This window comes from Balaenoptera physalus (genome assembly GCF_965194825.1).
Source record: "Balaenoptera physalus genome assembly, chromosome: 2".
In the NCBI taxonomy this organism is placed as follows: Eukaryota; Metazoa; Chordata; class Mammalia; order Artiodactyla; family Balaenopteridae; genus Balaenoptera; species Balaenoptera physalus.
In genome coordinates, this window is record NC_138883.1 from 145,994,919 (window position 1) to 146,020,822 (window position 25,904).

General features: G+C 44.5%; 1 protein-coding gene across 5 annotated transcripts in view; it reads right to left on the reverse strand.

Moving 5' to 3' along the window:
• The window catches only part of IL16 (interleukin 16), a 117,177-nt gene that overhangs the window by 70,876 nt on the left and 20,397 nt on the right, over positions 1 to 25,904 (reverse strand). For 3 of the 5 annotated variants that reach the window (XM_082448545.1, XM_082448549.1, XM_082448546.1), the window contains one exon: positions 8 to 420. In XM_082448545.1, the coding sequence (XP_082304671.1) occupies positions 8 to 420 (413 nt within the window). Of the gene's footprint in view, positions 1 to 7; positions 421 to 5,593; positions 13,485 to 18,381; positions 18,487 to 25,904 lie in introns of those variants that run through there. The other 2 variants (XM_082448550.1, XM_082448547.1) reach the window with 2 other exon arrangements.

Sequence of the window (25,904 nt, forward strand, 5' to 3'; positions counted from 1 at the left end):
GGCGTACCTTCATGAAGAACACCCTCCTACAGTTCTGGCCTCCATCACTCCCAGCTGCCTGCAGTTGAGCGGCCTCGGAGGACAGCGTGAGATCAGGAACGCTGCCGGACCCGGCCTCTGACGTGTCTGCCAGCTGCACAGATGAGAGGAAAAGTCCCTCCTTGCCCTGGCCCAGGGAAATCTCAAAAGGATCAGGATATCTCTCATCAGGGCTTGAGCCATCGTCACTGGTCTTGGCATTACACAGGATCAGGGACCGGGAGATGGACCGGAATTTTGTGGATTTTCTGCTCTTTCCAGAATGGCTGTGAGGCTCCATCCTGAGGGAGGAAGTAAAGCTGCCCTTCTTCCTTTCCTGATCTCTGGCCCTCGGTGGACGGGTGGCGACCAGACTGGGTTTCGCCACCACTTCATGGGTCCCTGGAGGAAAGAGAAAATAGGAAGAGGCAATGTGACTTGATGTGGACAAGTGGAGAGAGACCTGAGTCCTGGAACTGAGCCGCGAGTGCCGGGTGCAGTGCCCGTGAGACAGGACAGATGGAGAGATCATCCTTCAGTATCACTGGTCCTTCCAGGGTGCCGGCCACACGGGGTTCAGTGAGCCCAAGTGTTTACCACGCCCTGCACTCCCAGGATCACGGAGGCCAGAGCTTCTCTTATCCAAACCTTCTTTCTGCATGCAGGGACACCAAGGCACAGAGAAGGAGGCTCAAATGCAAAGCCACAAAGAGCATTTGCAGGAGAGGCGGTGATCAGATCCCAGGAAGAATTTTAGAGATCACAGAGACCTGTGTTCTGTGAGATTTTTAAATGTAAAAGCCATTCTTCAGACAGAAGTGTACAGGGAACTCCAGACTCTAGAGCAGGTCAGGGCAAAGAGGAAGACTAAGCTGCCCCTGTCAGTCCCTTTTTGCTACCCCTGGTAGCATCTGTATCTTCTCCACAGAAACCTGAGAATTCACAGAGCCCAGGCTGAAGACCACTGATGTCTATGTGCTCAGTTCTCAGATGAAGAGCCTACAAACCAGGAAGGTTGGGAGTCTCACCAAACGCTGACCCGCCAGGGTTGTTTTGAGTGTAAAACAAGGTGAATCAGGGACAGTTCGTGCCAAAAGGCTTAGCACACAACAGGTGCCTGGCAAACCTGTGTGCCCTTCCCTGGGACCAAGGTCACACGTGGCCGGTATCACAGCCAGGCTGAGGGTCTCTGGCTCTGTCACCTATTGCCATGGGATCAAACTCTCACAGGCTGATGGATCAAAGACTGGTTTCACCCATCAGGTCAACGGCATCACTTCAGCCCAGCCCAGCTCAACTTCACCTTGAGGGGCCTGCCACGGATTCAGTCTCCGTGAGGCAGGTGGTGAAAGGGGTCCTGATGCTGCATCCAAAGAAGTTCTGACTCAGGCCCAAGCCACAAAACAAGCCTGTTGCCAGAATAACAAATTGTGGGATGCTCTTGGACCATGGGTACTGCTGTTTGTGCACAGCTAGTATTGAATAAGAAAAAGCAGAGGGCTTCCAGCATTTCATCAAGTAGGAGCCCTTTCACATTATATAATCCCCCCAAAGAGAACTTCTTTTTAAAAGAAGACAATGTTTTTCAATACCCAGTTGCACCATTTTATTGTTTTCTGTATTAGCCTTTGAATTTTATCAATTTATCCACCAATCATCTATAGCAGCCAATAGCAATGAATTAAAATGAATGAATAGATAACTGTTTGAGAGCCTACTCTATACATCAGGCACTCTTCTTGATGCTTTAGTATAAATTAACTCAGTGTTGGTCCATTTCATCAAGAACCCTCTGGCCAATATCCCAAAGTCCTGTACTTTGTGTCCTTCCATCTCGAACACACTAAGTCCCCTACATACAAACCTTCAAGTTGCGAACTTTCAAAGACGCAAACATGTGTTCGCCTGTCCAATCACATAAGTGAGTTCACGTGTCTGGTGTACACTGTCACGTGCGTGCATCCTCTACAAGTGGTTGTGCTTTTGTGTACTTTACTGTACAGTACTGTATAGAGTACAGTATTTTTATCTCAAGCCCAGGATGTCCGGAAGCAAGCGTAAAAGCAGTGGTGATGTAGCTGGTACTACTGTACTTTTCAAGGTACTGTACTGTAAGATTAAAACTGTTTTCTTTATCTTTTGTTTTTGTTTGTTTTTTATGTATTATTTGTGGGAAAAGTATGATAAACCTATTCCAGTACAGTACTATATAGGCGATTGTGTTAGTTGGGTACCTAGGCTAACTTTGTTGGACTTAAAGAACAAATTGGACTTACGACTGCGTTCTCGGAATGGAACTCATTTGTTTGTAGGGGACTTACTGTAATAGCAAAACCCCAAGCACAGATGAATCCAATCCCCCAGTAAGTTCCATGGCTGCTTGCAGGTTTCTGAGCCCTGCAGGGGACACTCCCACTCCTGAGAAGATTGGTGCCATGAAACATTCTGGCCAACAACTGTACTGTGTTTCCATGGTTAGCTTGATCATCCATTCTCAATAATGACTATTTCAAGACTTCACTGTCTTCAAAACTAGATTTACCTCTCTCCTCATCATAAACAGGTAATGTCACCTTCTGCTTCATAGAAACAGAAGTTTTCAGATAGAAATCCCTCCCAAATTTCCACCATCGAATATACAAATCCATTTGCCATCCATACATACCTGTCCATACCCTTCGTAGTGAAACGTTTGCCCTCCTATTGAGGTCAACCCACCCGTCTGTTCTCGGGATCCCACTCAGTTTCTTCAGACTTAACAACAATAGAAATGATAATTGCTAACATTTATCTAGTGCTTATGATGTACTGTTCTAATTGCTTTACCATTTAGTTCTCACAAAATCTACTGTAGGTTCCATCAATATCCTCATTTTACAAAAAAAGATAACTGAGGCACAGAGAGGTTAGGCCACTTCCCCAAGATCACACAGCTAGAACGCAGTGAAAGCAGGAATTCAAACAGGCAGTCTGACTCTGGAGCCTGCATCTTTACTACGGCTCCACACCGCCATTGATTAGCATCTTTCTTTCACCTCATTCTCTCCCTCTGTTCTGGGTTTTATCATCAGCGTGTAAACATACTCAAATTGTCTGTCTTTTAAAAACTATGTGTTGAATCCCTATCCTCCTGTTACCTGCCTCTCTTTTATCCCCTTCATATCTTTTTTTTTCCTTTTTATTATGATAAGAACACTTAACATGAGATCTACCATCTTAACAGATTGTTAAGTGTACAGCCCAATGCTGTTATCAACAGACACAGTGCTGACAATGGACCATTCTTCTGTCCTTCCTATCTTCCGGAACAAACGTTTTACACTCTGTACCTTCTGTTCTCAGGCTCACCTCCTCTTTGAGCCACAGCTCACAGAGTCTGCTTCCTTCCCCGAAAACCACTGAAACTCTTTTTTTTTTTTTAATCAGTTCTGCATTTTACCAAAGTCATGAACCCAAGTCCAGAGGGCATGGTCTGCTTGCTCGAAACCTGCTTCATTTCTAGAGGATTCGTTAACCTGAATATCAATGCTCAGATCTATTGGCTGAATAATACAGAGAATTCAAGCCTTTAGAGTAGTTCTTTTTAAAAATTTTTTTCCTTCTTCTCATCACTAGCCTTTACCTCCGGATGTCATCTTTCAAATCCAAATTGTAAATGTTCTCCTCCTGCCACCATTCCCCAGCACCGGCGTTCCTTTGCATTCTGCCAATTCAACATCCCAGAACTTGTAGCTCTCAACACGAGCACCTCTGCAGGGATTAATATATCCAAACTTCTTTGCATTTTGTTCACCTCATGAGGATTCCCCATAGTTCACCTGGGACTCATGGAGAAGGAAGTGTGTGTGTGCGTGTGTGTGTGTGTGTGTGTGTGTTGGTCACAGCCAGCACTGGTCCATTAGGTATTTGAAATATTGAAAGACAATCAAAGTTTAAAATCCTTCTGGACTTTTGCTGGTGCTATACGGAGGGGATATAAATCCAGAGTTGCCGATGCCACCACATGGACGGGGCTGCCCGAGAGCAAAGCCAACACAGAAGGTACAGAACACACAGGGGAAGAAAAAGAGAGAAAGGAAGGAGGACAGAGAGAAAGAGTGAGAAGGACGAGCCTAGGTAATGCAATATGAACACCTAGATTCAGCCATGCCTGAAGCCACACTATCTATTCGCTTAGACAAACGAATAAAACTTCTTTTTTGCTTAAAAAAAATCCTGCTGGCACAGTTGTTCTTCTCTCTGATGCCACTGGCATAAGTTACGGAAAACAGTGACATTCAAGGGCCAAGGGGCTTTTTCAAACTGTCTTTTATCCCATCCCAAGCCTAGGAGAGAAGCCAGTCACCCCCAGTCAAGGCCCACATTCTTCTCCCCTTCAGTTCCTGGCTCTGGTATAAAGGCCTGTTGCCTTCTTTTTTCACCAAGCATTGCTACCGTCTGCATGGATTCTTAGACTGCAAAACCAATTCCCTTTCTCCCCCATGTCCTCTCCTAACCCACAATAGCTGTCCCAGCAAAGGCGAGCTCACTCACTGGGCATTTTCCAGGGCACAAACATTTGGGGTCCTTTGGGACCAGGTACAAGACTGTGCGCTGCACTCAGTGGTGGAAAAGTTGGCTGCATGTAGGATTTAGGAGAGCAGAGGGATAATATTCCTTGGTGGAGACAGGGCTAATCCCAGGGGACCATTGCAGGAGTGTCTGATGAGGACTGTCAGTTTTTTAAAATAAGCTTTTCCAGAGAGAACCGCAACTTCTGCGGCCTTGGCTGTCGTGTGGGATGACAGAAGCCGCGGGATGGGCAATGCACAGGGGACGAGGGGTTAACCCTTCGGTCCGGAGCAAAGAGGGTTTTCAAAATGAGCCTTGTTATTATGGAAAATGTAAAAAAGAAAGGGAACGATTGCAAAAGGATTGTAGAGGACAAGCCAGGATTGGACTTCTGTGGGAGACTGTGTTTCCTCTAGGCCTGGCATAGAGAGAGAGAAAGAGAGAGGAGAGAGAGAGAGAGAGACAATAATTGAAAACACAGCACCGTGTTCAGCTTAGCTTTGGTAATTGCTCTCAGGACATTGGAACCAGCCCTTGCCCCCTAATGGAACCAAATGTCAGCAGAGCTGGGGGGCAAGCCTGTGCCATTCCCTGATTCCAGCCATCTCCAAAAGGTCGGAACTAATGAGCTTTCTCTGATTTTACCCTGGGCCTCAGGAGCATTTGCCAAACTCTTGTCAGATGTGCTCTGCCCCCCGTGGGTCCTCCATGAGACTGTCTTGTGGGTCTCTTCCAGAGGCTTCCCAGGGGCACACAGCTGAGGTTTGCAACATGGCTAAGCTAAAAGGACCAGCTGCTTCCCCTTCCCAGAAGAAAAATCCAAAGGATCCACTTCACCCCAGGAACCGGCTCCTTGGGAGGGGCCTTTCCCCATCAAAACCATGATAGCATTCTCTTTAGTTAGATCTTCCACAGATGCTCGGGCCAGAAGGGGTCTCCCCATCACACGTGTGAGGAAATCGTGTGGCCAGAAGGGATACGAACCAACTCACCATCACACTTCCCAATGTATGTTTACACCCACCTTGGCTTAGCTGTCATCTGTACAGAAAATGCAGAGCCAGAAGCATAAAGCTGAAGTGCACAGAAATGGACGGTTCTTCCTTTCAAGGGGCTTGAAAAACTTCCAGACTGGAGGCGGGGGAGGGGCAGGATCAGTTAAGTCCTTCCTTCTCTCCTTCTTTCTTTGCTTCTTTCCTTCCTTCCTTTTCATTTGTTCACTCGGAAAGCACTCGTTGAGCAAAACTGTTCTGTGCCTGTTATCTGTTGGGCAAAGCTAACCCACTGGAGGAAAGGTACCTCCATCTGGTTAGAATACACTCACTTCGCCGGAGAACTCTGAGACGGTAAATAACCATATGGAGAAAGGGGAACTAGTTGACAAAATGTGTTTCAAATTTCTGAATTCTCCAACAGTGTTCTATATCAAAGGCAATTTTTAAAGTTTGGTCAGTCTTGCCCAGGGGGTATTTTTTGTCTTCAGCTAAAGAGTGACTCAGAGATAAGAAATGAAGGGAGGAAATTTATGGCTCCTTTTCTTTCTAAAAGAGTATCTTTAATAGGATTCCCTGGGACATGCGGCTGGGACTGGTGGTGTGTATGTCTGTATACATTGGTCACAGGACAAGACAAATGGCACAGCACCTCATAGCCTCTTTCCCAACTGGTAAAGTGAGCAGGTGGTGTTGAAGTTAGTTTTATACCCTTGGTCTTTCTTCCTCTGTTCTGACCATATCTCACTCTTTTTATGCCTGCAGACCTTTGACAGGGCTTAGCACAGAGTAGGGGCATTTGCATGTCCAGTGAAGGAAGGAAGGAAGGAAGGAAGGAAGGAAGGAAGGAAGGAAGGAAGGAAGGAAGGAAGGAATGGTGGATGAACATCTCAAAAGTTCCTTTGCCGGGGCTTCCCTGGTGGTGCAGTGGTTGAGAATCCGCCTGCCAATACAGGGGACACGGGTTCGAGCCCTGGTCCAGGAAGATCCCACATGCCGCGGAGCAACTAGGCCCGTGCACCACAACTACTGAGCCTGCACTCTAGAGCCCGCTAGCCACAACTACTGAGCCTGTGTGTCACAACTACTGAAGCCTGCGTGCCTAGAGCCTGTACTCTACACGCAACAAGAGAAGCTACTGCAATGAGAAGCCCGCGTGCAGCAATGAAGAGTAGCCCCCGCTTGCCGCAACTAGAGAAAGCCCGCTCACAGCAACGAAGACCCAATGCAGCCAAAAATAAATAAATAAAATAAATTAAGAAAAAAGAAAAGTTCCTTTGCCTTCAGTTGACCTTTCCCACACCAATATAAGGTGAAATGATCCCAGGTGTGATGGTTAATTTTATGTGTCAACTCCACTGGGCTAAGGGTTTTCAGTATTTCTGGCTGTGTCTGTCAGGGTTTTCCAGGAGAGATTAGCATTTGAACCGGTAGACTGAGTGAAGAAGATCTGCCCACACCGAAGTGAGTGGGCATCATCCAATCCTTTGAGGGTCTGACTAGAAGAAGAAGGTGCAGGAAGAGCAAAGCCACTCTCTCTGCTGGAACTGGGACAGCCATCTTCTCCTGCTCTTGGATATCGGTGGTCCAAGTTCTTGGGCCTTTGGACTCGGACCAGGACTTACACCACTGGCTCCCGTTGTTCTCAGGCCTTTGGGTTTGGACTGGACTACACCACCCACTTTCCTGAGCCCCCAACTTGCAGACAGCAGATCTTTGGACTTCTCAGCCTGCATATGCACATGAGCCAATCCCTCATAATGAATCTCCTTCCTTATATCTATCTGTTATCTATCTATCCATCCATGTATCTATCTACCTCCTATTGGTCTGCTTCTCTGCAGAACTGTGACTAAACACCAGGGAAAACATCCCCTCTAGTACCACAGAAGGAAGGATTCCAGGTAACCGACTGACATCAGAGTGATAAGGAGTCGTAGTGGGTTGCACCTGAGAGTAGATGACAAGTCAGACCCATTGGAAAGACATTCTGGAATCTGCTCCTCGGGAAAATCCTGAAGGCGTGTGGAAGATCCTAAGAGGAGGCCCTCACAGGGGCCTCTGCACGTTCAGCATCCTGGAAGGTGATCAAATCCATCAACGTGCAGGCACAAGTCAGATCACCAGGATGCCCCTCAAAAACCCAGGCCTCTGAGCCAAAGGATGAAGATGGACAGGACTATTCCCCCTCAGCATGCATTCCCTCCAAGACGCAAAAGGCCGAAAATATAATTAACCTCAAAAAGAACCTAGACAAATTCAAGAAGGGCACATCCACCCACCACTGTTCTGGAGGGACTGGCTAAGGCGGATTCTTCATTAAATCCCAGTGATCGGAAGAGGGCTTCACATATAGGAGACACTCAGTAAATGTTGTTGCCTACGGATGGCCAACAGGCACATGAAAAGATGCTCAGCATCACTAATTATTAGAGAAATGCAAATCAAAACTACAATGAGGTACCACCTCACACTGGTGAGAATGGCCATCATTAAAAAGTCTACAAATAACAAATGCTGAAGAGGGTGTAGAGAAAAGGGAACCCTCCTACACTGTTGGTGGGAATGTAAGTTGGTGCAGCCACTATGGAAAACACTACGGAGGTACGTTAGAAAACTAAAAATAGAATTACCATATGATCCAGCAATCCCACTCCTGGGAATATACCAGGACAAAACTATAATTCAAAAAGATACATACACCACTATGTTCATAGCAGCACTGTTCACAATAGCCAAAACATGGAAACAACCTAAATGTCCATCAACAGATGAATGGATAAAGAAGATGTGGTACATATATACAATGGAATACTACTCAGCCATAAAAAAGAATGAAATAATGCCATTTGCAGCAACATGGATGCAACTAGAGATGATCATACTAAGTGAAGTAAGTCAGAAAGAGAAAGACAAATATCATATGATATCACTTATATGTGGAATCTAAAATATGGCACAAATTAACCTATCTACAAAACAGAAACAGACTCACAGGCATAGAGAACAGACTTGTGGTTGTCAAGCGCGGGGGTGGGGAGGAAAGGGATGTACTGGGAGTTTGGGGTTGGTAGATGTAAACTATTACATTTAGAATGAATAAACAACAAGGTCCTAATGTATAGCACAGGGAACTATATTCAATATCCTGTGATAAACCATAATGGAAAATATAAAAACAAGAATGTCTGTATGGGTATAACTGAGTCACTTTGCTGTACAGCAGAGATTGGCACAGCATTGGAAATCAACTATACTTCAATGAAAAAAACCACCATATGTTATCTACCTATAAATAAAATGTTTGCAAAAAAAGGTAAAAAATAATGTTGTTGCCATGAAATAAGCAGTCAGCTGCCCAGAGCTACCCCAAGGATGCTTGTAATTGGGAGGAGTGACAAGCAGGTACACAAATGTCCTGGCCAAGGGCTTAGACTCTGGAGGTGACCTTAGTTTGTATGCCAGGTCTGCCCCTTACCTGTGCAACTTCAAGCCAAGTGTTGAACTCTCTTATGACTTGCTGATCACTCATAAATTGGCAGTGACAACGCTACCCACTGTGGGAACGAAAGCAGATAGTTCTGAAAAGGACTCAACTGAGTGCCTGACACATAGATGGACTAAAAAAGAAAAAGAAAAAGGTAAAATAGTAGGAACAATCTAAATGTACATCAATGAGAGATTTTATTAAATATATTATGGAACATTCACACAGTGGAACATTATGTGACCGATATCAAGAATAAAATATATGGCTATGGAAAGAGGTCCACAGTATACTGTAAGAAACACCATAAAGTAGACGTATCGACTAGTTTGGGTTATAAAAGTGTACTTGTATGAATAAAAACCCAACTGTTAATAATTTTTTCTAGAAGGTGAAGTAAGATGTTGGGAGATGGAATTTACAAGGAGCTTTTCCTTTCTACTTAATAATTTCCTATTCCTGATTTCTTTGGACAACAATCATGTATCACAATTATAACCAGAAAAATAAAGGTTTCTGTTCAGAAGAATAAAATTGAAATTTATGGCTAATTTTTGTTAACTAGTAGTTCTGATTAACTTTATAATAATTTTCTCAGATTTGAAAATATCTAGTTGAAATTTTTCTTGACACTGCCTCATATTTACAGATGAATTTGGGGAGAAAGTCTTCCCATCCAGGACCATTTTTTTAACTCTTGTTTTGTTTTTATATTTGTTCAGCTTTTCTTTTCAGACCTTCAATCCACTTTTATATTCTTCTTCATATACGCTTTAAATATCTCTAATAACATTTATTCGTCAGCACTTTTGTTTTTATTTTGAATGGACCATTTGTAAAGTATTTTTTCTAATTGGTTATTGCTTATATGTAAGTTATGGCTTTCGCACATTTATTTCATAACCAGCAACCTTACAGATCTCTCTTATCTAGAAACTATTCAAGTTTCTCTTGCATTTCCAATCATGTGATCTCTGAATATTAATAAGCTCGCTTCATTTTAAAATATTTATACCACTTATTTCATTTTATTTTCTAAGTCTACTGACTAAAGTTTTCAGAATTTTAGTAAATAATGGCTACAATAGAGGAGTTCCATGTCTTTTTCTAGATATTAATGGAAATTCTCTAGTTAAGTAGCATATTGATGGCTATATTGAGATAAAATTATTTTTTATTATATTAAGGAAATATTCTACTAGTTTTAATTTGGGAAGTATTTTCTCCAAGAACGGTGTTGCTTATTAAATGCTTTTTCAGCTCCTTGGCCATGTTGTGTATCGTTCTTTTGAGTTCTCAGTGTGAAGAAACATATTACTGGCATTCTTAAGACTGAGCCCCCAATATTTTGATCCTATTGGATCTCAGTGTGCAATTCTTTACATAGAGAACTGAATTTAGTTTGCTAACATTTTGTTTAGGATCTTTGTATCTACGCTCACAAAAAGAAATGGTCTATCATCCCACTTTGGGCTGTCTTAGGTTATTATAAAAGGAATTGGGGGAATTCCCTGGAGGTCCAGTGGTTAGGACTCTGCATTTTCACTGCCGAGGGCCCGGGTCTGAAATAGTTTACTAATTTAAAATATATCCAGTAAAAGTTTGAAATCGTTTTCCATAAAATCTTTTGGTCCTGGCATCACTTTTGAAACTTTCCATTGTTTCCTTGGTTATTGGTCTATTCAATTTTTCAAAAATCGTTTCCTTTGTCAATTTTGATCACTTACCTTGTTCATAAAATGACCCTTTCATCAAGATTTTCAAATTTATTAGTATAGAGCTGTCCATTACATATTCACAATTTAAATTTTTTTCTCTGGAACTATTATATACATATGCTCTGTCTCTCATGGCCAGTGTTGTACATTTCAGTTGGTCCTCCGGTCCTCCGTCCTCTCTGCTTTGATTTACCTGATTGAAGAGAGCTATTCTATTGGTCCTCTCAAAGGACTCATTCTTAGAATTAGTAAAAACATCTACTCTTTTCAGTTTGCTTTCCAACGTATTTATTTCGGCTTAAGTTTTATTCGTTTTTCCTTCCTGTTTTTCTGATATTTGTTTTATTCTTTTCTCCATCTTCTAGAGTTTAATATTTAGTTCCCCCAAATCCATTCTTTCTATTTTAGAAATAACAGCATACCATGCAGTGATTACCTGGTCTGGCATAGAGCCCAACTAGGTCTTAGTTTAAATCCCAGTCCAATAAGGGTCCGACCTTGAAAATCTACTTCACTTTTCTGTGACTCAAGTTTTGTTATCTGCAAAATGGGGATGATTGTAGGAGCTGCCTCACAGCAACTTTGTGATAGATAATAAATTGAAATACTGGATGTAAATCTCTTAGCACAGTTTGTTCGCTAGTTATGATAGCCACCATTGTCATAATCACCATTATTATAAAAAGCTAGAAATTTTCCTCTGAATATCCCTTTGGCCACAACCCATGAATTTTGAAACATGATGCTCTAATTGTTGTTATTTTAGAAATGGTCTCTAATTGCAGCTTTGATTTCCAATTTAAACTCAGTTTTTTAGAAGACTGCTGTTGCTATTGTTAATTTCTTGTGGTTAAATTTCCAAGATTTAGCCTTGTTGTTCTTGTAATTTTTTTACTAGAAAATTCCAATTTAATTGCATCAAGGCCACAGGATGTGCCCTGGACACTTTTTATTTGTTGGAATTTATTGAGGTTTATTTTGTAAGCCAGTATGTGATGTAACTAAATGTTTTAAATGTTCAGTGCACATTTGAAAAGAATGATTCTCCTCTGTTTGGAGTTTCAAATATGTATATACTCAAATGTGATATTAAAATATGTGTATATCTTCAATCTTATAAGTCATCAACTATTTATATTTTTGTCTAATTAATCTGAAAAAGCTTAGAGTTGTGTGCATTGAAATCTGGTACCATATTTGTAATATATTTCAAAAATTTTTTATTTTACATATTTCAATGCCTTTCTTAGGTGCATAAAGTTCTCTGATTTTCCTATCTCCCTTGTGTGTTTTTATCATTTTATAAAAAGTACTTCTTGATCTATTTAACAGTTGCCTTAGTTTTTATTTTGCCTGACAGAATTAACATTGCTACCCCACTTTCTTTTAATCTGCATTTGCATGGTTTTTGCCCATCACTTTATTTTTAACTTCACATGATTTAGTTTTAAACGTGTCTCTTACAAGTGGGATATAATAGGAGTGGGAGGGAGAGTTTGTTTCTTTGGGTTTTTTAATTTCCCTTTTTTAAGCTGAATCTGGGAGACTTCTTATTTTAATATATAACCTTATATCTTATACTATATTTTGTATATCTTAAACACATTTGATATACAACCTTATATCATATCTTAATTGAGACATCTTCCTTCTGATATGCTTTGTTTTGCTCTCTTTATGTAGCTTCTTACTGCCTCCTTTTCTTGCTTTCCAGGCAAGCCATTCACTCCTTCTTGTCCTTAATGAATTAGAGGTTTCACGTTCTATTTTTATATTATGGATGGCTCCATAAAGAATTTTTGAAAGTGATGTTTGAGCGTAGATGTTTCCTCTTCATCCATTCCAAGAAAGACACTGTATCTGATGCCTCTCCCTACAGGTGCTGAGAATTCTCTCACTTCCTCCTGATTCCAACCTCTCAGTTCAGAGCAAACGGTTGTTTGTGGGACATTATATATTATCTCTTTCAAAATTATTTTTATCATTTACTTCAAATCCTGTTGAGAACCGCCAATGATTGAGATTTAACTTATAGCCTCCTTTTATGGCCCAAATGTCTTCTCTTCCGTCAGCAGGGTCCTCCTCGCCCACCCTCTTCAGCTCTGCTCCTCTCCTGAACTCCGTCCACTGCACAACTAAGCTCTTTCGCCTCCTGAGCAGCCCTGGCTTTCTCTAACCCGCCGGCCAAGGCACAGGCACTTCCCAATGCCTCACCTGCTCTCTATAACCCTAGGTGACACTAAATTTTCATCACTCTTCAGATCTCATTTTTAGATAACACTTCTTTGAATTAAAACCACACCCTTATCCAGACCTAGGGCTGTCCCAGGTGCCCTTCTGTGTGCAAAGTGGCAATATCATAAATTGGTGATAAATTTGTATACATTACTTAATTACAATCTAGAAAAGAAAAAAGATCAAAACAAAAAAAAGCAAATTTAAAACAAACAAACTGAAAATATGACCTACTTGCTAAAAGACCTGGATTGAGAAAGATGCTCAAGACATACCCCTGGATAAACAACAAAGATCCCTTCCTGGGGAAGGAATTGCAGGGGCATTAAACTGATACCCAATGATCTTTAACTCGAACTGAAAGGAGATTCAAAGAAAAACAAAATAACAGCTACAAATCATCATAGAGTCTTTGGCCTAAAAGAACTGTTGGACTTTGTGGTCCAACTGCTGCCATTGTGTGTGTGTGTGTGTCTGTCTGTGTGTGTGAGTGTGTGTGTGTGTGTGTGTGTGTGTGTGTACGATTGTTTGGGGTTTGGGTTTTGGTAAGAGATTATATATCATCTCTTTCAATATTATTTTCTATTTCTCTCAACACACAACACACACACACACACACTTTTACTGTTTGCTTTTGACAAAGAGCTCAGTGCAGGGGAAGTGTGTGCCCAGACATTGCTTAGTCAAGGCTATGGGTCTCCTCCCTCTGTCAGCAGCTGCCCCAGGTGCTCGGACGACTGCAGTGTGGATGGAATTGACTCTGAACACCCTTGGAGGATGAGAAGAAGCAAGGAGAAGAGGGAAGGCACATGAGCCCAGAGTGCCTCCCACTTTTTCCAACTCTTTCCCTTGCTTAAACCCCTCTAATCGATTTAAGGACAGGTGAGGATAGGAAAAGGGAAAGATCACCTCATAGCTGACTTAGGTCTGGAATCCCTGCCTTGGATGACAAGACCATCTTGTTGAAGGAGAAGATCAGGAATACTTGGGGCTGAAAATGCTCTCCTAACACATCTCTGCCGTTCCAAATCCCACCCAATGTTCTTTCTACGGTACTGTTCTTGAAACTTTGTAAATCTTGACTTACAGTAAGAATTTACATTTTACATCATAGTATGTACCACATAAACACATAAGATGTCTATGTATATAAATAGTTATAAATATATAAATAAATACAAATAGTCAAAACAAAAGGTTTATGAAACAACACACTTACTATGGTATAATAAGGTGAAAACATGACAAAGATAATATAAAAATGATTTTTCTTAAATTGGTGCAGCCATTATGGAGAACAGCATGGAGGTTCCTCAAAAACCTAAAAATAGAGTTGGCATATGACCCAGCAATCCCGCTCCTGGGCATATACCCAGACAAAAGTATAATTCGAAAAGATACATGCACCCCAATATTCATAGCAGCACTATTTACTATAGCCAAGACATGGAAACAACCTAAATGTCCATTGACAGACGAATGGATAAAGAAGGTGTGGTACCTATATACAATGGTATATTACTCAGCCATAAGAAAGAATGAAATAGTGCCATTTGCAGTGACATGGATGGACTGAAGATTATCATACTAAGCAAAGTAGGTCAGAAGGAAAAAGACAAATATAATATCACTTATATGTGGAATCTAAAATACAATACAAACGAACATATCTATGAAACAGAAACAGACTCACAGACATAGAGAACAGACTTGTGGTTGCCAAGGAGGAGGGAGTGGGGGAGGGATGGATTGGGAGTTTGGGATTAGCAGATGTAAACTATTATATATAGGATGGGTAAACAACAAGGTCCTACTATATAGTACAGGGAACTACATCCTGTGATAAACCATAATGGAAAAGAATATGAAAAAGAATAATAACTGAGTCACACTGCTGTACAGCAGAAATTAACACAACATTATAAATCAACTAATCTTCAATAAAAATTATTTTAAAATGATTTCGCTAAGAACCTGATGCATTTTGATAAACTCTATTCTTTTTCTGTTTAAAAAAAAAAGCTGGTCTCAACCCACAAAACTGATTTTCAGTCCACTAATGGGTCATGTTTGAAAACCACTACTCTAAAGTTTTCTCTGATTTCCCACAGTACTTTCATTTGAGGGTATTTGCTTTGGTTCCTCATTTAGGTCCCTTCTGAGCCTCTGAATCTTTTCACGTGTACGTTGATTTGGGTGCATTTGCTCGTCCTTACTCAGAGACCTATGCTTCTCCAGATCTGAGAGGTGGGATTGACCCTGAAATTTTCTGCTCAAATCTTTCATATGCAGATGGAAGACTGAGGAAGGGCTCAGGTTGACTGGAGCTTTCCCTTGCCAGATGAGAGCTGCTGTGAGCAGCAGGGAGGAAGCCCTAGTGCCAGCCATCCCAGGAGTGAGGAGGGCTTCTGGATCATTTGGAGAGCACGTTTGCGGGAGGTGGTGGGGGGCACCTCCCGTCGACCAGGTAGGGCAGCCCTGTCCTAGCTGCTGGAGCTGTCTGCCTGAGAAACATTTCTGGCCCAGATGTGCATGCCAAGTCTCAGCCAGAAGCAAGACCAGTGGAGATCCCCACCCTGGGTGGTCCCCTGCATCTGGGGCACTGCACAGAGGCACTGCCAGACTTATGAGCTGCTCCCACGCAAGGCACACACTCTCTTCCAGCATCTCCAAGGGTGCAAGCATAGCAGCTCTCAATGGGCTCTGCCTTTCCACCCAGGCATCCTGCTCCTCCACAAGCCTTCCTCAGCACCCTGCTCTGCATTCTTTCATGCAGACCCACTTAATCCTTCTGCCATAACTTGCCTAGCTTACAGGACCAACATAGATTTGTCGTTATATAAACTGGGATCCAGGAGAAGAACTTGAAGTAAATTCCTAATTTCAGGCTGCCTTCCTAGCCAAAGTCCAAGCTCTTAGTTTGTTTATTTTGCCTTGGGGGGTATTTTTCTCCCTGCATGTAACAGTATGTTGCTATTCACACTGATTTGTGTCTTAGTATCAAAAACATCTTATATATTAAAATGGGCTGCCAGCCCAAATGGACAATGCAAATATAAGGTGCTATTGTCAGAGTTAGCGTTGTTGTTATGTTGATATTGTTCATTCATTTTTGCAACAACTATATTCTGAGATTCGTCGTGTGCCAGGCAAGGATGATGTAAAGGATGAAGACATGGTCCTTTACGGCCAGTGAGAAACGACAGATGTGTACATGGATAATATTCCTAGTGTGGGAAGTTTCATAATAATGGTCTGAATCAAGTGCCACCATCTGAAGTGATTTTATGGATGGTGTCACCAAGGAATCGGCCCCTGAGCTAAGGCTTGAAAGCTGAATGAGGGTTTTCCACGTGGGAAGGAAAGACAGAAGAGTGAGCATTTCCAGCAGACAGAACAACAAGCAAAGGCACAGAGCTCTAAAAGACCCCCCTGTATTCAGATCAGAGCAGATCTCTTGGCAACACTGGAGTCTGGGTGTGAGCAGGGGGGAAAGGGTCAAATCACCAATTCAGGTAGCTGAGCAGTCGTGCTTAAGGAATGAAGACACTATCCTGCTAGTGAGTGGCTTTCATTTCAAAGTGCACCCTCCCCACTTCACCTCCAAACCCCGGGGGTACCACAGCTGGGGCCCAGAAAGGGGAGTGGGGAGTTTGGCAAGAGGACAGGTCTCAAACTCCTAGCCTGCCTTCAGTCTGAATAATTCTGCTCCAAACTGTTTACACATGAATTTTTATGAAAGATTTCAATTCTAAAAAGGTTTCCATGGATAAAAAGAACTAGAAAACATCTGCTGTAGGTAATTATAATCCAACTCAGATTTTGGTTTTTACCCTGTGGATATATGACCATCTTTGTGTTTAGGAAATAGAAATATCTGTTGAGGCATGTAGCAGAGCAGTTAAGATTGTAGATTTTGGAGTCAGACAGGCTGGGGTTCGGTGCCACTTTCTAGCTGAGTGACCCTGGGCGAGTCACCTCGTCTCGCAGTTTGCGGGGATACACTACCTCACTCAGGGTTGCTGTAAGGCTTAAATGAGATGATGCAGGAAAAGATTTTAGCACAGAGCCTGGGGCAGGAAGAGTGCACAGGAAATGATTGGGTATTAAGTATGATTAATAAGCATCAGTGGAGGTGAATAAATGAGGGGAGGGGGCTGGTGCACCCTGATAGCTCATGCCCTCATCATGCATGGAATATAGGAGGTACCCTCAACTGTGGTCATAAATGTTGACCGCCACTTAACTGCAGGATGAAAAAGAGAACAGAGGAGAGGAAAGGAATGGAGCTATGCTGTCCTTCCCAGCAGCCTGGAGAAAGGGAAAGAAGCCACAGGGCAGCACCCCGGGCTGCTTGGGGAAGTAAGGGAGGCTTGGCGCTCGGCTCCTTTGACGGGTCCTGCCACAGACGGGAGGATTTCACTTGGCAAGAGAAGGAAGTGGATGGGACTTCCCTGGTGGTCCAGCGGTTAAGACTCCGCACTTCCACTGCAGGGGGAGCGGGTTCCATCCCTGGTCAGGGAAGATCCCGCATGCCGAGCTGCGTGGCCTAATTAATTAATTCAAATTTTAAAAAAGAGAAGGAAGTGGTTGCTGCCCTGTGTCCTCACGGAGCAAGGAATCTGCTGGGTCCTCCGACAACAGAAAGCAAGCGGTTTATCAGCCAAAAGAGCGCCAGCCGTGCAACTGAAACCACGCGGAATTAGTCTAAAGCACGTGGACCCTCACCTAAAGCACGTGGACCCTCACCTAAAGCAACTGGACCCTCACCTAAAGCACGTGGACCCTCACCTAAAGCACGTGGACCCTCATCTAAAGCACATGGACCCTCATCTAAAGCACGTGGACCCTCACCTAAAGCAAGTGGACCCTCACCTAAAGCAAGTGGAGTGACTGACAGTCTTCCCAAGGCCAGTGGCAGAGCTGCCCACGCGCTATGTCTGCCTGGGAGAGGGGAAGCCTGGCGAGCAGCGGGGGAGGCCTCCTCTGGCGCCTCCGCCCCCTCCTCTCCATCCTTCCTTCCGCCGCCTCCCATATCCCCAGTCCCAAGGATGAGGCCTTGGCTGTTCAGGCGGAAATCCTAGAACCAGAAGCTCCCGGGGCTACAAAGCGAGGACAAGTAACAGCCCTCTCCCCACGCCAACCTCCCGAACGGCTTCCTTCCCCCCCTCCTTCTGCAACCAAAGGTGGCACCCGATTCCCACCCCAGTGACCGCTTCCCCTCTTGCCCAGCCCAACCCAGCCTCCAAACAGGAACCCAAGTTCCGGCAACCGAGCCCCGTCCCCATGCAGGTCAGAGAAGCCAGCCTCCTGCGTCCGTTAACTGCCACCTGGTCAGAACCGCTGCCTGAGGGACCTTCTCTCACCCGGGCCCACCTACCTCTCTGCTCACAGCCCCTGGGGCTGCCCCCTCCTTGGCTTTGCTCTCCAACTGCCCAGCCGGGACCACGGAACCATTTATCCCGGGAAAGCCAGGGCCCGGGCCTGGGTCAGAGCCGGCAAAGAATGAGAAATGGATGCTCCTTTCTCACTCAGAGGCTGGTCTCAAATCAGATCTCAGGCGCTGATGGCTGGGATGCTGTGAGTCGGACAACGCGCTCACAACCTGCTCTGGACAGGTGACTCAGGGCAAATGTGTCCAACCTGGCACCGGCTCACTTGGAGACTCCTGACCTGAGCCATCTGACTTCTCTGTGTGAAGACGCTTGGTGCAAAAAGGCCGGGCTGCCAGCGCTGGGAAGCTCGGCTCAGAACAAAGTCCACCATCTGCTGGGCTGGCAGAAGGCACCCAGGAGGCCAGCGCCGCCCAGAGTCCCAGAGCCCAGCGAGGCTCCTCGTTGGGGCCCCAGCTGACCCCTGCCGTCCTTGGATAACCTGAAAGTGGCTGGGAGGGCAGGAAGGTAACAAACGCTACTCAGCGCCTCCAAAGGGCCTGGCATGACGTCAGCTCACACTATCTCGCCGTCGATCTTGTAAATATTACCATACTCATTTTACAGGTGAAAAGGTCACTGCACGGAGATTCACTGAGCACCTACTATGTGCCAGACCTGGTGACCCTGGGTCATAGCTCACTACTGGTTCAGCAAAATCCAGCGCCTTCCCAGAGGTCACCTAGCTAGCAAGGTATCACGTCGGGAGTCTAATCAAGATCCACCCAACTCCAAAGCCCAGGCTCTTTTCATGGCATCACGCTGCCTCTCTATGCCAGGCTGTCCTTAAAATAAGAAACTGGCTCTCAGGAGCCAGTCTGGTCCCCAAGCCAGTTGTGGGCATCAAAAGGGACGCCTCCAGGAAAACACTGGAAAAAATAAGTTATGTAACAAGTTTGAGCCCATAGAAACTTCTGCTAGAAATGCAAATTCTCAGGCTGCACCTAGTCCTGCGGAATCAGAAACTCTGGGGGTGGGGCCTGGCACTCTGCTTTTGCAAGCCCTCCAGAATCATCTGGTGCCTGCTCAAGTTTGAGAACCGAGGACTTCACTTACGTAGAGCATGTGGAGAACCACAGCACAAAGGGACAAGGCACTCTGTGTGTCCTATCCGGATTCTCATTGCATGACCAGAGTGCTTTTCCCCCGCATGTCCCCTTGGAGAGCCTGATCTAAGGGTGACATTTAACCCATCTGCCCCTTAATGACCATCCCACACATCTCTCCTAAGCACGGTCTCTGTGAGCTGTTTGTACGTGCTGGGCTGGGACTTCTGTGTGGCCCTCTCTTCTAACAAATGGAATGCTTTCCTCTGCTCACCACCAAATGTTTCAGGGCTGACTGGGGGCTTTAATGAGGGTGTAGGTGCAACTCGTAGGAAGCCCCGGGAATTCCATGCAAGGCTTTGGAGATCCAGCCACTCTGTGGGAACAAGGCCCACGGTCACAAGGGAGGCACTTTGGGGATAAAGCTGCCTTTGTCAGTGGGTGTGGGGGGCAGTTCCACATGCCAGGGCTGGGTCTGGGGTGCAGTGGAGTAACTTCTAAAGTGCAGGAAGCCTGGGCCTCGGTCAGTGTTGCCTGCTCTGCTCACAGCCGCAGTGTAGTCAAGGCTGGGGCCTGGGGATCAACTGCCCAGGCTGTTTCACTGGCAGAAAGGCTGAGGGGCGATCTGGCAGCCCAGGTGTGAGGAGGCCAGCCTTGCCCTTCCCAGATCCCACAGCCTCCCTTCTATACCTTGTCACCTATACCTGAATCCAGTTCCTGCCTCTCCATTTTTTTTTTAACATCTTTATTAGAGTATAATTGTTTTACAATGGTGTGTTAGTTTCTGCTTTATAACAAAGTGAATCAGTTATACCTATACATATGTCCCCACATCTCTTCCCTCTTGCGTCTCCCTCCCACCCTCCCTATCCTACCCCTCTAGGTGGTCACAAAGCACCCAGCTGATCTCCCTGTGCTATGCGGCTGCTTCCCACTAGCTATCTATTTTACGTTTGGTAGTGTATATATGTCCATGCCACTCTCTCACTTTGTCCCAGCTTACCCTTCCCCCTCCCTGTGTCCTCAGGTCCATTCTCTAGTAGGTCTGCATCTTTATTCTCATCTTGCCCCTAGGTTCTTCATGACCTTTTTTTTTTTTTTTGGATTCCATATATATGTGTTAGCATACGGTATTTGTTTTTCTCTTTCTGTCTTACTTCACTCTGTATGACAGACTCTAGGTCCATCCACCTCACTACAAATAACTCAATTTTGTTTCTTTTTATGGCTGAGTAATATTCCAGTGTATATATGTGCCACATATACAATGGAATATTACTCTCCATTTTTTTTAAAGTCTTTATTGAATTTGTTACAATATTGCTTCTGTTTTATGTTTTGTTTTTTTGTCCCTGAGGCATGTGGGATCCCAGTTCCCTGACTAGGGATCGAACCCACACCCCCTGCATTGGAAGGCAAAGTCTTAACCACTGGACCGCCAGGGAAGTCCCCTGCCTCTCCATTTTCAGATGATACATGCTTGCTCACTCTCAGAAGGTGAATTCATTCCTGCCCAGACCTTTACGGACACAGGGTGGTTTCCCTCGTGGTGGAGACTGTATCATATCAGTGCCCTCCAGGACCTCTTCCAGAAAAAGGAGTCTTCCCTCTGTGCCCTGACAGTCTCCATAGGTGAGCTCATTTCGTGCCTGAAGAAAGGGGGAAAGATGCAGCTGGGAGAGCCCCACCTGGGTGAGAAATGGGGCCCACCCGAGCTACATGCCAAGCTCGGCCAAGGTCTTCCTATGGGATCTTGTCACGTCTCAGCTTTGGTTTACTCATCTGCCAAATGGAATTAAAAACTCCCACCGCGGGACCTTCCTGGTGGCAAAGTGGTTAAGGATCCTCCTGCCAATGCAGGGGACACAGGTTCGATCCCTGTTCCGGGAAGATCCCACACACTACGGAGCAACTAAGCCCATGAGACACAACTATTGAGCCTGCGCTCTAGAGCCCGCATGCCGCAGCTACCAAAGCCCGAGCACCTACAGCCCATGCTCCGCAACAAGAGAAAACACCGCAATGAGAAGACCGTGCACCGCAACGAAGAGTAGTCCCGACTCACCACAACTAGAGAAAGCCCGCGCGCAGCAACGAAGACCCAACGCAGCCAAAAAAGCAAAAAATAAAAAAAATTAAAAACTCCCACCGCAGGGTGTTAGAGGGAAGGAGACAACAGGAGAGGGAGCCCCTGTGAACAGCTCTGCAAATTCTGGCTGTTAGAAGTAACCACATGCTTTTGCTTTGTTTTTTTGGAATACAAGACACCAAGGAGATTGAGGGTTTGGGCAAATGTCTCCCTCACCTTGGCACCTTCATGCATCTGTCACAGCTCAATGTGTGCTTTAAATGAATTAAAACATCACTCCCTGATAATTATTCTTATATCTACTTCTTTAGGGAAATGGTTCAAGTTTCTATCAAAATAATTTCGATTATCCATGGATTTCTTCATTAATGTTGTTTTCAACACAGATATTGTAAAAATGTAGTAACATAGCAACATATTGCAAAAATGTAATAAAGTATCTAAAAATGTTTCATAAATTATCAAACAGTAAAAACATAAAAAAGAAATAGCCATGTGCTCTTTGCAGCATTATCTGTTTTGCCTTTGCATGAAAATCAATCAAACTTCACCTCCATGTGATCTCCCCACATACCTGCACATATGCGTGCACACACACACGCGCACGCGTCTCCATTCTCAATTATATAAAGAAGGGCTATCATATGCAGATAACTTTTTGTGTACTAGACACTCTGATGAGCGCTTTATTTGGTTTTATCCTCTCACCAACTCCATGAACTAGGTGCTATTTTTATACCCATTTTAGAGGTGGAGCGACTAGGGCAAGCGGCTTGCCTTCCTGGGGCGCACAGCAGCTGGTGTGAGAGCAGCCTCACAGCCCCTGGACGTAGCCACAGGCCAAGCTGCCTGCGAGGTCTGGGAGGAAGTGGACATTCCAGGGGAAAGGCCACTCACTGTGTTGGTCCTTCCAGCTCATGGAGCCCAGAAATCTTTTTAACAAGGGATTCTGAGGCTTGCTAAAGTTTCATAACCAATGACCTAAACTAGAATACATAGAGCGTGTTGGAAATCATGGCATAAAGTGCCAAGACACTTCTGCATGTCCCATCAGGATTGGATTAGTGCCATGTGATCAGGAGACCTTTCCTGCATCGTGTCCCCCCTGGAGAGCCAGAATATTCTGGGATTATACCAAGAGTTCTATTTATACGGTGATGTTTTCATTTTTTTTTAAGTATGTCTATATTTTCTTCTGATACTTCTTCCCCCCCCTTTTTCTTCAAGTACAAAAGTAATACATGTTTGCTGTAGCAAGTCAGAATAGTCAGAAGGCAAAAGGAAAAGTGCTTTCTTTTTAAAACACCACAACGGGGTCATCTATTCTGATCAACTAGCAGCAAGGTAAAGAGGGCAGGGATTGGAGTCAGAGCAGGGTTGAGACCCCAGCTTCTGCACAAGCCAGCTCTGCCAGCTGAGGCAGGTCCCTTTACCTTTCTGAGCCTCATTTTCCTCCTGCATAAAATGGGAACAAGAATCCAACAAACTGACCGGCCTGCTCAGAGTTCTGAGCAGGGGCATCTAGCATTCTTTGAAAATCCTCAGGTATTCCTTATGCTGTGAACTTTAGGTCAGGAGAACTGTACTGTCATGATGCAGAATATAATTGAACAGTTCCAACTAGAAATGGAACACCATATTGTAATGATAATATATCCTCGACCTATTTAGCACTTTCAACATACATCACACAAGGTTGAGGGCAGGACTCTACCGTTTCGTCATCCACCCTCGTTTATGGACGCAGACACTGAGGCCCGGGGAAGTTGCATGGCCACGGCCAAAGTCAGGCAGTCAGGAACTGCTGGTCTCCTGACTGCTCCGCCAGAGCCCTTCCTTTCTTCCCGCCACCCTACATCACATGCAGATTCAAACCAAAGGTTCTGCTTTATATGACAAGTCTAGCTGACTTTGTTATAGGCCATGTTGCTCTTCCTCTGGGCTTCCTGTCTCACACTGTGTCCATTCTGGGCTTGTATCCTTTCAAAGTAATATTTCATCACTAATACACTATACGATTCTAACAAGCCACGGCAGCCAGTCCCATGGGCGTGTATGAGCAGCCCATGTGCCAACAACTCCCAAATTCCCATCCCAGCCTTGGACTTTCCTCTGGGTTCTAAACTCTTTTTTTTCCTACCATCTGCTTAACATGTCCTCTGACAGTTTAACAGGTATTTCAGAATTTATGCCATCAAACAGTACTCTTGATTCCCCCCAATAAAATCTATTCCTCCCAGGCTTCCATACTTTGGTAGCTGCCATCATCACCCACTCATTTGCACAAGTGAAAAAAACAAACAAAACAAAACAAACCCGTATCAAGGAGTTAGGAACACAGGCTCTGAAGCCAGAATTCCTGGATTCATGTCTCACGTCTGTCCCTGGCCAGGTGCATAATTATGGGCAAGAAGGGGCGCCTCTCTGTGGACTGGCTTACCCATCCATTGGACGGTTATTGCGCTAGGACCTACCTCACAGGGTTGCTGTAAGACTAAGTGTGGTAATAACTGTAAAGCTTTCAGGAAAGTGCCTGCCAGGATAAGCCCTCCGATCTGGATTCCTCCTCCTCTCTGATTCTCTCGCGATTCGCCCCTTCTCTCTCCTCCTTCTCTCTTCTCACATCACATCCGATTTATCAGCAATTCCCATTGGCCCTACCAGAAGATATCCCAAGTCCATCCTCTTCTCTCCATCTTCACTGCCACCGTCCTAACATGACCACCATTCCCTGTTGCCCGGTTACCACACTCACCTTTCTCACTGGGCCTCCATAATCCACTTCCACACAATAACCAGGTAGGTTTTTTGAAAATATAAAATGGATCAGGTCACTCACCTACATAAAACCCTCCTAGGACTTTGCACTGCTTTTTGAAACATTTTTTTTTATTATTTAAAAAAAAAAAGGATTTATTTTTTTTAGAGCAGTGTTAAGTTTACAGAAAAATTGCCCAGAAAGTACAGAGTGTTCCTGTAGGCTCCACTCACGGTCTATCCTATTATTAACATCCTGCATTAATGTGGCACATTCTTACAATTGATAAATCAATACTGAGACATTGTGATTAAATTCCACAGGTTACATCAGGGTTCGCTCTCTGGGTTGCATATTCTATGGGCTTTGACAAATGCATCACATCATGTATCTACCATTATGGTGGCATGCAGAGCAGTGTGTCACTGCCCTTAAAAGCCCTGGACACCGCCCACTACTCCTCCCCAAGGCTTTGCATTGCTTTTTCAAAATAAAGTCCAAATTCTTTACCGTGTCCGGAAAGACTTACATGATTTTGCCCCTCTTAGTCTTCCCTTTCCTGAACAAGCCAAGCCCATGTCCCTCTAAGGCTTTTGTCCAAGCTGTTTCCTCTTCCAGGAATTTCCCACTTCCAGATCTTCCTATGGCTGTCTCCTTCCTGCCTTGATATCCTAAATGTGGCCTTTCCTCTCCACCCAGTCTACACTAGGCCTCAGCTACTCCCCATCACGTTTCCTTTTCTTCATAGAACTCGTCACCATCTGAAGGTGTCTTGTAGTCTATTCGGTCTCTAGTCTGTACCTCTGTGCCCCATCTACAGTCAAGCACCCCAAACAGGAATTCACCAGCTTTGTTCACTGCAGGGTCTCCAGCCCTTGGACATGCATGTTCCAGAAGGGCTCAGTAAACACTTACTGAATGAATCAACCCCAAACCGAATGAATAAATAAATGACTAATGCCATGTAATGAGCTTCTACACTCGTTTGTATTTTAGCATTTACAGAGAGCTCTGGCAGACATTTTCTTCATCTAATTTATGTGATTAGGCTCAGATTTAGATGGAACTTAAAAAACATATTCACACCCTCTCTCCTAGTTCCTCAACATCACTGATGGGGACAGAGTGAGAATGTTCTCTGCAAGGGAAAAGAGTTTATTTCTGAGAGCACCAATAACCCTTTGGATTGGACAAGTGGAGTCACGTGGTTTAATTCATAGCTGTGGGATGAAGAAAAACACTTGGAGATACAGAACCTTGACTGATGAATAATAGTAACAACTGGGACTTCCCTGGCAGTCCACTGGTGAGACTCTGAGCTTCCACTGCAGGGGACACAGTTTCGATCTCTGGTTGGGGAACTAAAATCCCTCATGCTGTGTGGTGCGGACAAAAAGAGTAATAATAATAATAATAATAATAGTACCAACTGTCATTTGTGCAGCACTTGCTGTGAGCCAGACACTGCACTAAGTACTGACAACACAGCATCTATCTCCCGGCTCTAATCGTAGGGTTGGTGCCATTCCTTATCCCTATTTTCCGGACGAGGAAGGGAGAAAGAGGAAGCACGGGCCC